The sequence below is a fragment of the Bombus bifarius genome, unplaced genomic scaffold (assembly GCF_011952205.1).
Source record: "Bombus bifarius isolate JDL3187 unplaced genomic scaffold, Bbif_JDL3187 scf7180000008176, whole genome shotgun sequence".
Taxonomy (NCBI): domain Eukaryota; kingdom Metazoa; phylum Arthropoda; class Insecta; order Hymenoptera; family Apidae; genus Bombus; species Bombus bifarius.
This window is the reverse complement of record NW_022884493.1, coordinates 1,986,024-2,001,689: the sequence shown is the minus strand read 5'-3', so window position 1 is coordinate 2,001,689 and position 15,666 is coordinate 1,986,024. Positions and strand designations below refer to the sequence as shown.

General features: G+C 45.8%; 2 protein-coding genes across 2 annotated transcripts; both read left to right on the top strand.

Annotated features, from left to right (window-relative positions):
* Positions 1–5,841: 5,841 nt before the first annotated feature.
* LOC117209362 (putative protein TPRXL) lies at positions 5,842–6,787 on the top strand (the record flags this gene model as incomplete). Its single annotated transcript, XM_033451315.1, has 2 exons — positions 5,842–6,741; positions 6,782–6,787. Coding segments are annotated over 2 exons (906 nt in total), but the record flags the coding sequence as incomplete, so codon positions are not given.
* On the top strand, positions 6,651–8,469 carry LOC117209440 (ichor). Its single transcript, XM_033451507.1, has one exon. It carries the CDS (start codon positions 6,841–6,843, stop codon positions 8,281–8,283), a length of 1,443 nt encoding a protein of 480 aa, XP_033307398.1. The 5' UTR covers positions 6,651–6,840; the 3' UTR covers positions 8,284–8,469.
* Positions 8,470–15,666: the final 7,197 nt, after the last annotated feature.

The following is a 15,666-nucleotide window of genomic DNA, read 5'->3' as shown; positions in this document are numbered from 1 at the left end:
GAGGCTGCTCGGTTCGCGGTGAAATTTCTCCGCAGTGACTTGCTTAGTTCTGGCGAGTGGGGGATCGACGTGTTGGCGCGAGGTTGTAGACATCTCGCAAGGCGGTTCGTTGCTCCATGCCGATTCACGATTGGCTCGAGCCAGTGTCAGTGTCAGCACGCCGATTTCTCGCGGTATGCTCGTTTTTCGGGCCGAGATCGACCGAAATTATTTGGAAAATTCGTTGCAGGCAGTCTGATTTGCCAAGTATCGCGACCTTTGATCTTCCCATATGCCGATGCTATAATGTAATGGCAATTACGTTAACGCGATGGTGCTCGTCTCGCTTTCTTGCCCCTTTTCTATCGCCGCGATATCGAAGAAACTGTCAAGACGATTAACCCTGTTCGCGTTAATAATTTTCCGCCTACGAAACTGGTATTCCACCTGTTCGATTCACGGTTGCACCGAGCCGCCGCAACCTTCGTCTCTTCGTGGATATAAACGATCGTAACCTATCGTAAGTCGGCTTGGAAACTTTCAATGCTGCGCGCCGAGCCTTCCCAGAAGAGGAATCGAGGACGAAGAAAGAGGAAGCGCGTGAAAGAGCAAGCATCGGGAAACACGTCAGAGGCTGTTTTTTTTAACGAAGGACCAGAAAAACACGAGCGAGTTTGTCGGCGAGAGAGCAGGTCTATTCGGTGTGAGAGAAAAGTGGCGGTCGGAGAGAAAAGAGAGAGAATTACGGAGGCGCAGAAAGGGAATGCCGCGGAGCGACGAGGAAGGTGGAAAGAGGGTGGAGCGAGGAGCGAGGAACGAGGAGCGAGAAGAAATACCGGCGGAGAGAAGGACGAGAGAATAACAGCGTGGTGGGGCATTGAGCCGGTGTTACCGCCGTGGCTGGAGAGTAGGTCAGTGTACCACGTTAACCGGTATTCCAACGAGGTAGGGGGGCTTCCGACTCGTCAGTTCCGCAAGGCTCTATAGATACTCGCAGCTCCGACCACGGTCGCGTCCATGCTCGCCTCGCTCTTCTCAACGGCCAACGTAACTGCTTTGTTCGCTCGGATGTTCGAGTACCGGTACTTTGCCGGGCTTATTTCATCGTCCAGGCAACTGTCCCCCGAAGAATCGACCTGGCTTTCTTCCTAGTACAATAGTAAACAGTTTTTCGTCCGACAGAGATCCGACAGAGATCCGACAGAGATCGTGATGGTGGTCGGAATTCCGATCGCTCGTTGTGTCCATTTTGACACGTTTCCCATCAGCCGTCTCCTTTACCTCGAGCTCGTCTTCTTTAACCTTTACCTTAATGGTTACCGCACTTTCTCCGTTGGCAGCACGGTGCCAGGTTGCCTCGCGTACGTTCGTACGCGCCTATCTGCTACCATGCATTTTGATGTCGACGTTCGGCCAAATACCGGAGCAACGTTGAATCGGCCAACGCGGTTCTCCGCAACAGAACATGCTTTCAACCTTGAAATCCTGTTCGATTACATGGTCGACAATTACAAAATTATCCACTTGCCGAGGCTTCGCCAGACTTTTCTCATCGTCGTAGGCACGTGCATGGAATACGTACATGGAAATTGATAACAACTAGATTTTCTGTGAAACTGACTCGCTCGATTATCGATTTCTCGATCGTTGTCGCGTTATTCTCGAATCAACTAAAAAATGCTAAACTAATTATTTCCAGACCAACTATCACGTTTATAAGTATCACGTCGCTTTTTCCTGTTTCGCGTAATTGTACTTGTGTCGTATCCAACTCTAATCTCTGGTACTTAATCTCGCACTTTGTCGTATCGGTGACACGCGTCCGCTTTCGTACAATCAAAAATCGTGTGGTCGGTCACGTACGATTGCAGAATCGATCGTATTTAACGGAATACTAACGAGTCGTTACGAGATCCATGAGTCAAAGATAAGGTATTTGCGCGAAGTATGCGAAGCGCTAGAGGGGCGGGCGTTACGCTTTTGCCGGCGTTCAAGTCTCCAATTTCGATGCGCGTACATCCGAGTTTCCGTACATCTATCAGCACGAACGAAAGCGATTGACGTTGCACAGGGATTTTACGATAGTTAGTAGGTTTTCTCAAACCCACATAGTCGACGCTAATCAGCCAGAGCGCTAACGAACGTTCTAAATATAACCGTGTTTGAATATACCGCTATGATAGATAAAAGATAATACCCTCATTTGTATCTACTTTTGAAACGTATTAACGCGAAAGTCACCGACCAACAGACGCGTTATCCTGCATTCCTGCATTCCTCCTGCGTGTCAATCCAATTTACCTGTAACGCGACTTCCGCTCCTAGAAACGTACTCTTCTTTTTCTTCCTGTATAATTTATCCGCGATCGATATCGAATTTTATCGTAAAGATTTCGCGAAACTGCTAAAAGGTGGTTTTTTCCTTTCTAATCTGTAACGCGCTTATTCCGTTGTCCTTTGGCTTCAGACAGACTGTATGGATTGCTAAAGTGTCCTAAAAAACGGGAAACCACAGGAAGAAAGGAAATTTCCATACTTTTGAATTACTTTAGAATCGTTACTTTTATCGTCAAGACCGATAGTGATCGGCGCGGAATTTCCGTGCGCGTCCAAAAGCGAAAGAACAACGGGGCTTTTACAAGCCGAGCTTGTAACGTCGAGCGAATTGAAAAACGCGCACGATCCCTGGTTCGTGGGTTGCACGCGAAAACGTGGAAGCGAGTTTCACGTTTACTGATTTCTGGTTTTCCGTGTTACGAGAAGCGGCGTGACCAACAGTGTGCAGCAGCAGCAGCAGCAGCAGCAGCAGCAGCAGCAGCACGGTACCACGGGAGACAGGAGACGCGTGCACGAGTACGAGTGTGGCACGTTTCCCGTATGTAGGTCACCGTGGGGAGCTGCGATTCGCACGCGCCATTTTTCGCAACGAAAAGGAAAGCCATGGCTCACGCGCCTAGCAAAATCTGACTGGTTTTGCGTAGGCCTCCTCTCCGTCGAGCGCAACGCGTAACGGTGCTTCGACCTACTTCCGTTCCCCACTATACACGCGCTCGGATATAGTTTAGCCGCGTATAGTAGCGCGAACAAGTGCGCTCCCGTCACGTGACCACGCGCGCGCCTTTCGTCCAACCATCGAGAAATTCGAATTCCGAGCGTAAAAATACTTCTAACCTCGGTTATTTTAATCGTGGACAGCCAGGCGATCGATCGTAGAATTGCTGCAACGTGCGTTGAACGCCGATTTACGATTATAGGATTTCCGTTTACAACGTTGTCCATATTATAAAAGGCATAACGTAAAAGAGGCACGATTGTTTTTCATGGGACATGTTGTCAAGTTAACGGCGTCGTTACGTTCGAAAGAAAATCGGCGGGTTGGCTGGCGAAGAGGATAGCGGCGCATCGGCCGGCAAAAGTGGGTCAGCGCGGAAACCGCGGCTCGCACGCGCCATTTTTCACAACGAAAAGGAAAGCCATCTGGACAAAATCTAGCCGATTTGCGTAGGCTCGAATCGTGCAACGGGTTGTAACGGTGCTCCGGCCTACTTCGCTTCGGGCCCCCACTATACGCGAGCGCGAGCGCGGTATAGTTTCGGCGTATAGCGACGGGCACGAGTGGCCGCGGATCAACGTTGCAGCTTCTTCTCGCTTACGCGTGAACGGCCATTTAACTCCGATATGTTTGTATCGGCAACGATTGTTACGAACGGTCCCATTCGTTACGATACAGAGCCGTGGAATTTGTATTTTTAAAGGTAACCTAGAAAATTCGTATCGACGATGCTTCAAACCCGTTCAAACTTTCCTCCATGCGGCTGCATCGTGCCATCGAATAAACTCTGTCGACGATCGTCGAATATCGGACGAACAAGCAAATATCCGAAGCGTGAATATATGAAATATACGAAACGACGGTTATATAAGGAAATATACGATCGAACGACGGTTTAAAACGCGATATAGGAGTCGAAAAGTTGGATGGGTCGGCGTAAATCGATAAAGCCGAATTGGTCGCGCCGCGCGAATACCCGGTGATCCCATTGATAAGTGGCTCACCGAGACATTGTCGTAGGGCCGAAAAAGTGGGACCGTAGTGCGAGCTGTTTTCTCGTGGTTGATCGACGAACGGGTCGAGCGGCTTGTTCGCCAGTCCACGCCATTGGATAACGGTACCCGGTGAACACGTCACAGCTCCACGAGGGCCCCTGTCCCCTCTGTCGGTCCCCGAAGCGGGCACCTCCAACGCTTGTCTACCGTCGGTTGGCAATCGACAAGGACGGGCTCTAACCGACGCGACGACAAGGACGGATACGGCATGCTGGAGGGAGCTTGGCTGGGGCAGAAACGATGGTAGGAGGGATGTCGGACCTCGTGGTGGGCAGTCGGACTATACGTATGCGCCGACCATTTGCATGATTCCCATGACGTGCTTCTACGGCCACGCGGATGTGTCAATCGGAACGGAGAGAGAGGAAGAGAGAGCGAGAGAGAGAGAGAGAGAGAGAGAGAGAGACAGAGAGAGCCGATTCGCGTTTTTCGTGGCAGGATATGGGGATCGCGAACTCCTCCGATAAAATGCAAATAAATCTTCCTTTGTGCAATCATCTCACGACCAGATTTATATGTCATTCACAACCGGATATTAGATTATTCAGACTTTTCTATTTGATTGTAGGATACTTTTAGAAATTAAAGTTAAAAAAGGACAGTTTTGTACCTTCTGTTCTTAGGAGTCGCGTGATTCGCAAACCTACTTTGCATTGTTCCGTTTGTTTGCGTTGGAATTTTCTACCAGCGTCGTCTGCCTTTTCGTGAATGAACGGTTTTTGCGTTCGTTTTTGCGTTCGTTTTTGCGTTTCTCTTCTCTATTTCTCACTCGTGTGGTAGCTAGTTATTCGCAAGACGAAAATGTATTTTTAAACGCGGCAATTTGGTTGGTCGAGTGTACCCAGCCGTGGCTGGCTAGCGTGCCACTAACCTAGTTAACAGGAGCAAGTCTTTCTTCTCGAGAGAAGTGGTATCTGCCTACTTAACTTCGCGATACATGCTGCTATGCTATACTTGTGTATTTACACGCACCAGTATTACCTACGTTTTACCTGTGGATATGCATGCTACATAGGAATAGTATTGTTTGTAGGATATATACGCTCGCGGAAATAAAAGACAAAGTAATTGGTTCACCAAACGATTTCTTCCGTTTACCGTATAATCATTGCATTTTGGATCCTTCTTTCTCGTATTTCTTAAGCCAAGAACAGAACCTGACGTAACGTTAATTTAAAACTTTAATTTCCAAAGTATTCGACGACTGCGCAAACTCGATCAAACTTTCGTTTTTATAGAAATTATTTCGAATATAAGGTAAAATAGAAACGAGCGACGTTTCGCTGCACGGTGAAATTCTTCTTCTTCTTCTTCTTCTTTTTCTGCTTCTTTTCATTATTATTATTATTATTACTATCGATTCATATCTTTATAAAGGCAAGTAGAGGAATAGATTTGTTTTACCTTCAAAATGTTGTAATAGGTGTTAAACGATATTACGCGGATTCTGTGGATTTCTGCACCCTTTCTTTCAAATTTTCCATAAATGCATAAAAATCCGCAGCCTAACTATCACGTATACGATTCCTTTTGAAAACTGAAATCCGTGTTACAGGTCCCCGCGGCGCCGTTGGCGGTTGCAGCACCCCCGGCAGTAGAGTGGATCCCTGGTGGAATCCTGGTTCCCTCTTCCCCTCGACCCCTGGGCCCCCAAGGATCGACGAGGGGGCACCGGATAACGGTAGTGGTGGTTTTCAGTTCTATAGTCCACCGAATCGTAACGCGAATAGTCCGTCGCAACAGTCACAACAACAACAGCAACAACAACAACAGCAGCAGCAGCAGCAGCAGCAGCAGCAACCGGACCACCGACACAAATCACAACATCAGGCGAATCAGTCGAACGCGAACAGTAGCGTCTGTACGAGCTACGGTATCGCCTCGACGTCGTCCTCTTCGTGCTCGTCGTCGGGCCTCGGTCACGTGGATTCGGTAGCGCGAGGTGCCGATGCCGTAGGTTCGCCTGGCAGCGTGTACGGCATCGCCTCGTCGTCACCGGAACCCTCTTCGGCCAGCAATCTGACGTTTTCCGCGCTCTTGACCACCACGTCCTCCACAGAGACGCATAATCGAACATTGAGAGCCGGGGTCCCAACTACGACCACGGGTCAGAGCAACGTGCTACCGTCCACGTCGACGATATCCCACGGTCCGATTAACGCTAGAAACAACGTCGGCAACAGCAGTGTCGCGTCGCCAGATTCCTTAAACGGAATCCTGTCGTCTCTAAACGTTAGGATCAAGACGGAGGAATATCCGAAAGTACGCACGGAGGAACGAAGAACGACAAACGCGACACTTTCATCAGCGTCACCGTCGTTGTCTTCGTCCTCGACGTCCACCTTTAACGCATCCCTGCTCAGTTCCTTATTGTCCACGTCGCGAATCTCGACGGCCTCCTGTAGGAACGACAACGACGAGGACATTCTGTCGAGATCGTGCATCAAGCTCGAGTATCCGTCCACGGATACGCAACGACCGAGTCAAGGCCATCAACAGGAGGAACAAAGCACGGTGCGCGGCATCAAAGTAGAATATCCTCTCGGTCAATCGTCGCAGGACGTTCTGGATACCGGTGAAGAGCAGGAACTCGCTACCACGTCGCCGTACGACATCATCCCAGCCGGGAATCCCAGGTGTCTGACGAAGCAGACCGTTTGCACCGGCAAGAGCCAAACGAGTTCCTTGGTTAAAGACGTGATCGTGCCCGTCTGTCCGGGCGGTGTATCGCCAACCTCGGATATTGTGATCGAGATGAAGTACGAAACTCAGTCAGGTCCACCAACAGCGCCGCCGCATTTAACATCCTCCGGGGTTGAGCCGCCTCACAGCAGTCAAGGGACAGGCATCGTGGTCGGTGGTTCGCCCGCGGAGGTTGTCGGAGTGGACAGTTTACTGCTGTCGCCATGGGGAGCGACTGGTCCGGACTTTCTGGAGCCTCCCGACGTCAAGCAAACGGCAGCTGGTCTGCAGGATGCATGGGACACCCTTCTTCTCGGTTCGTCGGTCGGCGTCGCCTCGGCTCAATCGCTGGCAGAATTGAAACCTCTTCCACCCTTCACCGGCTATACCGGACATTTGAGCATCAACGGTATACCTGGTCATCACTATCACACGATAGCGTCGTCCGCGCAGAGGCCGTCGCTACCATCCTCATCGCCAACGTCTTCATCGAATCAAGAATATTACGAGTCACCGGTCGTATCCTCCAGCACGCCGTGCCCGCAGGGTAGCCAAAAGCAGCAACAACAGCAACAACAACAGCAACAGCATCACCAGCACCAACAGCAGCAGCAGCAGCAGCAGCAACAGCAGCAACAGCAGCAGCAGCAGCAGCAACAGCAACAGCAGCAGCAGCAGCAGCAACAACAACAACAACAGCATCATCATCATCATCATCATCATCATCATCACCAACAGCAACAGCTGCCACAGTCGACGCAACAAGTGGACTACGATATCGAAGATATAGCAGAGATCATTGGTTCGGCGATAGCGGACACGACAGTTCCTGGTGGTGGAAACGGGGCAGGTTCGGAACACGACCCGGACGCGTCGCGCGATTGGATCGACATTGCCGAGTGGATCGATACCGCGTGCTCGCCGAAAGCTCAAGAAACTACGTCGCCAAGTCCGTATTCGCAGATATACGGAACGGCGACACCTTCGACGCAAGCACAGCAGCACGGCTCGACCTTGCAGAGTTTGCTGACGCATGGGTACGCGCCGCTGATAAACGCCAGGTTGCAATCCGCGAATGCTGGCCTACAAAATGCATCCTGCGGCGAGACTCCGTCGTCGACGAGCCCCTACCCACCTGTCAGTCCACCTGGCAGAGTCTCAACCTCGTGCAGTCCCGATCATTTGCTGCACTCGTCGTTCGCGGCACCTTCTCACCCCAGAAAGAGGTCACGACCTGCTCCAGGTTCGCAGAATCCATCGAAAAAGAGTCCAGGCACGGGTGCGACGGCACTACCGTACGGAACGGAATCTGGCCTGATAGGCGGCAAGGAGAAGCCGGTGCATAGGTGTTCCATCTGCAACAGAGGATTTCTAAACAAGAGCAATATCAAGGTGCACTTGAGAACGCATACGGGCGAGAAGCCGTTTAGGTGTGAAGTATGCGGCAAAGCCTTTAGGCAGAAGGCGCACCTCATTAAACACCAACAGATTCACAAAAGGATCGGCAGGGATTAGATCGATGAAGCGGTTTCTCTCTATTGTGGGGAGAACGTATCGAGCGTACCTAAATTACTGTAAGTACCTATGGCGAAATGGCGTTGATCGAAACGTTAAGACGTCGAAACGTCGACGAATCGATGGTTATCTAACGTGTTTAATACGATTCGTTCGAGGAAAATCAACGAGAAGCTGATGCGTTGTTAAACGGGTTGCTAAACGAGGAATCTGATTCTATCAAGCGTATGTGAGTGAGCAAACTTATGCTGAACCTAACGAAACCGTGCCGAACGATAATTTTCGGTCTCGAGAAAAGATAGGCGGCAGTGCGTAATTCCCAGGTGCAATATCGAGCAGGATCGAGAATCTCGTAGATGGGTATGAAGCCTTCGATCGGGACTCGACCAACGATTCTTCTGCGGGGGTGAATTCAGAGGAAGTGAGATGATCTCTTGTGCTGTGTTACATTGACGACGTTAAATTGTGCGTGCATGCCACTGTCGCGAGGTGTGTATATATACGTGTCGATAACAGAGCACACGTACGCGGGTACGTGCGTATACATACGTAGAAAGAAGCGAACATTAAAGAAAAAGGAAAATCTCGAGCAAAACATATTGAGCAGAGAGAGTGTATATATATATGTATATATATATATACATATATGAGTGTAAACATATACATAGCTAGGTGTAACATATACGTAATAGACGTAAAAGGAAGTGACGAAAACTACGCGAGGCGCGGCCACGCGTATGGTCTCGCTACGGATGTACCTAATCTCTTCCAAATACGTTTTATTTTTATTATCTTTTTTTTTTTTTAATCAAGTAAGTCCTACCGCTTGTTCTCTTATTTATATTGCTTTTATATAATATACTCTCACACTCATATTGTCCGCAGTCCTTTTCTGTTTCTATGTTATTTAATTTCATTCGTCTCTCTCTCTCTCTCTCTCTCTCTATCTATCTCTCCCTCTTATCTATTCCCCTTTCTATCGGTTTATTTTTGTAAGATAGTCAGTCGTTTTTTTATGTCGTTTTTTTACTCGTGTTTCTCATCCTTTTCCGTTGCCTGTTCTCCCGCTCTATAAGTTCCTTTCGTCCTTTAGCTTTTGATCGTCACGCACCGTCTGTAACACGTGTACAACGACAGTATCAGGATTGTTTGAGGACATCCTTTTGGAGACCAACGTTTCGAAGATTGGTTATTACGTTCTTCTTCGTATTTTAACGTTCGTAAGCTGTCGAAGCTTCTTTACGGGTTCTTTTCGTTCTTTTCATTCCTTTCTTTTCTTCCTTTTTCGTTCTTTTTTCTTCTTTTTCTTTTGTCCGAAAAAAACGTAGTATTTGTGAAAGAGAATTATACGTACTTGCTCGATCGTTGTTTCGATTCGTCGTCGGAGAACGAGCCACGAGCCTTCGATGGATCGACCGACGGAGGGCGATATCTTTTTTTTCAAATACGCGACGTTTTCAAAAGAATACTCATTAGTTTTCGACAGGCTGATACTTTCGACCTTGATATTAATTTATTCCGATCGTCCTTCCTTACTCGATCCACGAATTCTCGTTGAAATTGTATCGTGTGTTGCAATGGCCGATGACTGCGGAACTGTAATTTTTAATTTGTATAAAGTCGGAAGATGTGGATTATTTATAAAACTCATGTTCGATTAAATGATTGTTACCGTAATACAAAGTTGCCAGTTCGTTTTACTTCCCACGATCCCTACTCGTTTCATCCTCCGTAGGTGCGCTTTTTGGTCTTCACCGTTTTGTTCGTCTTTCATCTGGTACGAATGTTTCGTTAAATAATCCTACGAATTAACGAGATCTTTCTATAATCTTTCTTTTGGAATGTTGAGCTATCATAGATTAACGCGGTGTACTTAATTTACCGTATAAGAGTAGATCACGCGAAATGACCATCTTTAGTAACGAAATTTGCCATCTTCGTGGAAGTTTAATCGAAGCGGAACGTATCGACATTCGTAAGGTGAAAGTTGGCAAGTTTTCATCCGAAATAATCAGGCTGTAATACTTGACGACGAAATGTACCCTCCGTGTATTTATGGGGCTAGCCAATCAGCAACCACGCACAGATCTCGGCTGCTCGTTGCGTGTTCCGTGTATCCGGATGTCCTCTCACGCGTACGTGCCCGTTTTGTTACTTTTATTTCACTTGAAGTGTGGCACTGACTCAAAGAGGAGAGCCCAAGTCCGGATTCTGCGTTTACTTCGCATAATGGTCCCGTTGCGTGTTTCGATCTCTCGGAAACAGATTTTCCTTCGTATCGTACATTTGGCGGTGGATAAAAACTCCATGTCTCTTTAATATAAAATGCAAGTATAAATGTAATTTATAAATGCAAGTGTAACCAAGTTCGAAACGAATTTCTAATTTTACGTTGGTCCAGATTTAGTCTCATATACGATATTTCGTTTCGTACAAGAGGAATCTGCGTTAGTGATAATAAATAAATTAGTAATGTAGTATTTAGCGTTCTAAACAGAGCTTTAAATTTGATTTTACAGGAATTTTCGTTTTACGATAGAAATTTCTTTTATATTATGTATCAATCAACGTTATATTAATGTTATATTAAATATCGATTAATATTTCAAGGAAAATTTCATTTTATCCAGGATTTTAGTGCAGAGTAGGAGTTGAGATATTTAGATAGGCTTCGTGTTGTCGCGGTGTTTAATATAGTTGCGTAGTTATATATCGATAAATGGTCGATATGTGATATTTCGTTTTCAATAAATCGGAACGCAGTGGCGTGGAGTCGCGACCACACGTCCGAAATGCGTTTAAAAATAAAACTCTGTATCCCGCCACAGTCGGATCGAAAGGCACGATTAACGTTCTCCTTCTGTTCTCTTTCGTTACTTCGTTACACGTGCTTGTAAAAATGTACTTGCTCCGTAACAATAATTTATTTCTCTTTTGCTTAAGATTAACCTGTCTTTTTTCCCCAATTTATTATCGTTTTCTGGCCGTTCCGTTTTCCGTCCCAATTAAATAGCGAGTAGAAAGTTTTTCTTTCGGTTGCTATATTATTATTACGTTGTCTTGTATAATTCAATTCCTCAACAGGGAATTGCCCGGTTTCTCAATGAATACGCGTATTACTCGAACACGCATACGCATCATAGATCTGATTTTCTCAGCTTGCATCTTTGTCTCAGGCAGTGGATCACTGGCAAGTCAGTCGATTAGCACGTTCGCTCCGTCTCGCAAGTATTGGCACACGTACGTAAACTTAAGTAAACGTTCAAAGTTGTTAGAAAATTATGACGACGTTTCGAAGCGTTTCGAAGCTATTCCGTATTTATCTTATTTTCAAGCGAATCGTATTTTCCTATCATATTTACAAAGTTCTCGAGTATCGAACGAAACTATGTAAAGTGAAATCTCAGTTTACGCGAATTCAGCCTAGTTGTAACAGTTTCATAATAACTTGTAACCGTTGCAAACAATGACCTTGCTACTTTTCATTTAACGTTAAATATATTAACGATAAATATCGTATTTGTTTCGTTTTATCGATGTCTAAAATCAAAAAGATCTGCTAATGACGTTACATAATACACTATGAAAATTACATACAATATATGGAAATAAAAGAGGAGCGTGGATTCGAGTCGACGACTCGCGTCAAATTACACGACGAAGATCGGTCAAAGGTGGAGAGCGTTGGCGAAGAAAGGAAAAGAAAGAAGGATCGGAGACAGCTTCCGCGACAGGTTGTAGGAACGGTGCATTGGTTAGAATAAAGACCGCGGACCATTGTTAAATGTAATAATATAACGGGGTTACGGTCCCAAAGGTTACACGGTCTCTCGTGACGTTGTCTTGGCAGGGAGAATAGGGGGACAGAGGTAGAACGGGTGCAGCCGGACGAAAGAGGAGACGAGATCGGGAGGCCGATCTTCTTATTTTGGTCCGATTATGGAGATCCGTTAAAGCGAGAAGAGCGAATAGCAGGTACAAACGAATTTCTTGCAATTTATGCTGTAGACATGGCGATAGACGTGGTCTGCTACCGCGAATCCGTTTATCCGCCATCGTCATTTATCACCGTTTATAACCATTTGCCTGTGACAGATGCCGAGAGACTGGGCGAATTAGGCTAATTCCGGCACCTCGGCACCAGAGATGCAGCTCGTTTTTCAACATGGATAATGTATCAGCTTGGATATCTATATACAACATATAAAACATTGTTAGTTTGGTGGTAAATTTCTGCAGCAAACTGTCTTTTCTAGGGCGTGTAATTATCCTAACGCGATATTTCTATAAATAATTGATCGTGTCTGATTATGTATTCGACAAAGTATCGATCAGTCTGATCGGATAACAAGAGACATACCATTGATCGTATTCGGTCGAAATGGAAAGAAGAAGAAGAAGAAGAAGAAGAAGAAGAAGAAGATCGGTTGAGAGAAGGAACCGATCCGAAGGAAGAGCGATTGATTAAGAAAGGCGAGAAACAGACGAGATACGAGGAGTTAGAGGCTAAACGGCTAAACGTTAAGACGGCGCGGTAGAAGAAAGGGATCGTGGCATCACGAATCCAATCGCGGCCTACGTAGCCAGTCAGGCCAATGACCTAGATTTTTCGGGCCCGTTGGGCCAGGCAGGGCTTTTTACCAAAGATCGCTGGGTCAGGTTATAACGAGCGTACACCTTTTCTAGGAGACTGGTTCCTGGACTCCCGTAGCGCGGCAACGTAAGAAGGTGTCCGACGCTGCAACAAATCGAAGAATCCGAATTAACAGGATGCTCGGTGTCGATACTACGTTTTCCACTATCCACACGGTATCGGCGGACTCGGCTGCTGCTCTTAAATAACGATTAACGTTGAAGAACGACGTTTCTACGATGTTTCGAAACGTCATAATTATAAATATATAAATATATATATATATACATACATATATATATGTCGGAGATGAAAGGAAAACCGGAGCCTTCCCTTTGCAATTTTGAGGAAGCCTTCTAATGCTTTAGCCTAGATTTTATCATAACTGTAATTAAGCAATTGTCATTTGTAATTGTTCGATATTTGTGAAAACGAAAGTGGGTTCGAGGTGACAACTGGTCGCCGAACGTAGCCACGGTCACGGGATAAACGTTTTGCCTGACGAAGGTGTGGATCGGTTGTATCGTTCTCCCTAGAAATCACATAGAATTGTACTTTAGAGACGTCGATATAATGGGACACACGTTGTATTAGGAATCAATCTCCAGACAGAAACTGCCTAGTAACGGCGTTTGGATCTTTGGATATACAACAAACTTTTGACAGAAATTGCCTGGCAACAACGATTGGAACCTTCTCGATGTCTCCAGCGAGCATATAACAAACAAATGCAGTCGTATAGCGAAAAAGATTTTCATCAGATATTCATTCGTGTGATCGCCTTGGAAAGTGATACATCGAGCAATTTACCGAGTGTCTCAGCAATCGTATTTTTGTGTTTAAAATTATTCTACGCATAGTAAAGAGTTATCCCGTTGACCGTGGATTCGTTTGAACCCCGGAACATTGTTAATAGCGTTAATTAAATTCATTATTCGTAAAACCTATCGATCGTTAATCGAGATATTATTCGTATCTCTTATTGTTCGTTAAACTTATTATTCTTTAATCTAATTATTAGTTAAACTTATCATTTATTAAACTCATTATTCATAATATTTTGTAAAATCTTGTTTATTCGCGTAAATATAATCTCTGTCTCGTAAAACGATGGTTAACTCAAACGAAGAATCGTTACGCGCCTTAAATCCTAATGATAATCCGACATATATATATATATATATATATATATATATATATATATATATATATATATATATATATATATTTATATAATGAATAAATAGACACGTATTTTTGAATATAGGTTTGTCAGATGTGAACGATCCATTGCATCGTAGTTGTATCTTATCTTATCCGGAGAGTGCTCCCACCCGCCTTCGAATTCCAGGCAAACATCCGCGTTCCTGGCGAGCGTTTTCACGTTTCCGTTTCGACCGCCAGCCTAGTAATTTATAAATTGCCCTTTGTAGCGGTCAACGTTAAGTCGGACAATAGAGGCACGCGGAAGTGGAGGAAGATCGGTATTTTCGGAGGTGGTTGAAGCGTGCAGGAAAGAAGAGTCTCGGAAAACGGATGTGCGGAAGATTGGGCTCGATTATGGGCTCTCGTCGAGAGAAAGATAGAGAGAGAGAGAGAGAGACAATGGACATCCTTCTGTGGTTTGGTGCACGGGTTCTACCGTTGGGTAAAGCGTGACAGACGGTAGCGTGCTGGCAGCGACTGTAGAACGGCATAGGCTGGTCGAAGAAAGTCTTTCACCGTGTACGAGTGTACTCGACAGGGGGGAGTACGAGGAGAAGGAGCAGCAGCGGATAGTGGTGGAACAGGGCAAAGAGGAACGACGAGGGAGGAGAACGATGTTATACTACGTTGTTACGTTGGTATACTTGGTCGTCGGTACCAGGCAGCGATGTTCCACTTACACGGCACACTTAGCAACCCGCCTCGGTTCAGGATCCTGAAGAGTGGGTCTATTCCACGGCTCCGACCGCGTCATGTACTACTCGGTCGTGTATACGACGGCTGTTCCGACGTGAAATTCCTGATAGAGCAGCGCCGAGCGTCGACTACTTCCTTAGGAAATGACGGACTCGATGCTAGAAAACTAGGGGAGAATTCACGTGCGCGCGTTTCGATCGATGCTTATCATTTGCGCCGAATTTCCGATTATTAGTACGTAGTAGAACGATTATTAGTATGGATAAATCGGTATTGCGTAGCAGTAACGAGGATCGTAACTTTGCCAATGTATGGTGGAAAATTAGAGGAGCTAATGTGCGACAAGTAACAAAAGTTGAGTAAATAAATCTCATGTGTTTGCGAAATTATTTTATTGTTAGGAAAAACAAACTTTTTGTTTGTGTAATTCGTAATATATACATCTTTGTAATACTTTCTGATACTTTTCTAATCGCTTGCACAAAAATGACGAGAGCATATTCCGAGAGAAATGATTTCGTTATAAACTAAACGTAATCTAACGAACTAGTTCTCACAGGTTGAAGGTTCTAGGGCAACGGAGTGTTTCGATACGTGAAACGCGCCAGATAATTAACATAACAATTGCGTGTCGCGGAATGACGGCAACGCGTTCCTGCTCCAGTGTTTGCCTTTCAGTACTGGCGTCTTTCGAAATAATTTACATACCTACATCGACGTAATAAATATATAAGAAAGTATATCGAAATTAACAATGACTATGTAACAATGGTTGGATAAACTTGCGCGAAAACAGAGAGAAAGAATGAAATTTTCATTCATTGTTGCCTACCTAAGCTGTAACGACA

Coding starts and splice junctions, on each gene's coding strand:
- LOC117209440 (XM_033451507.1), top strand. CDS start 6,841: ATGAAGTACGAAACTCAGTCAGGTCCACCAACAGCGCCGCCGCATTTA.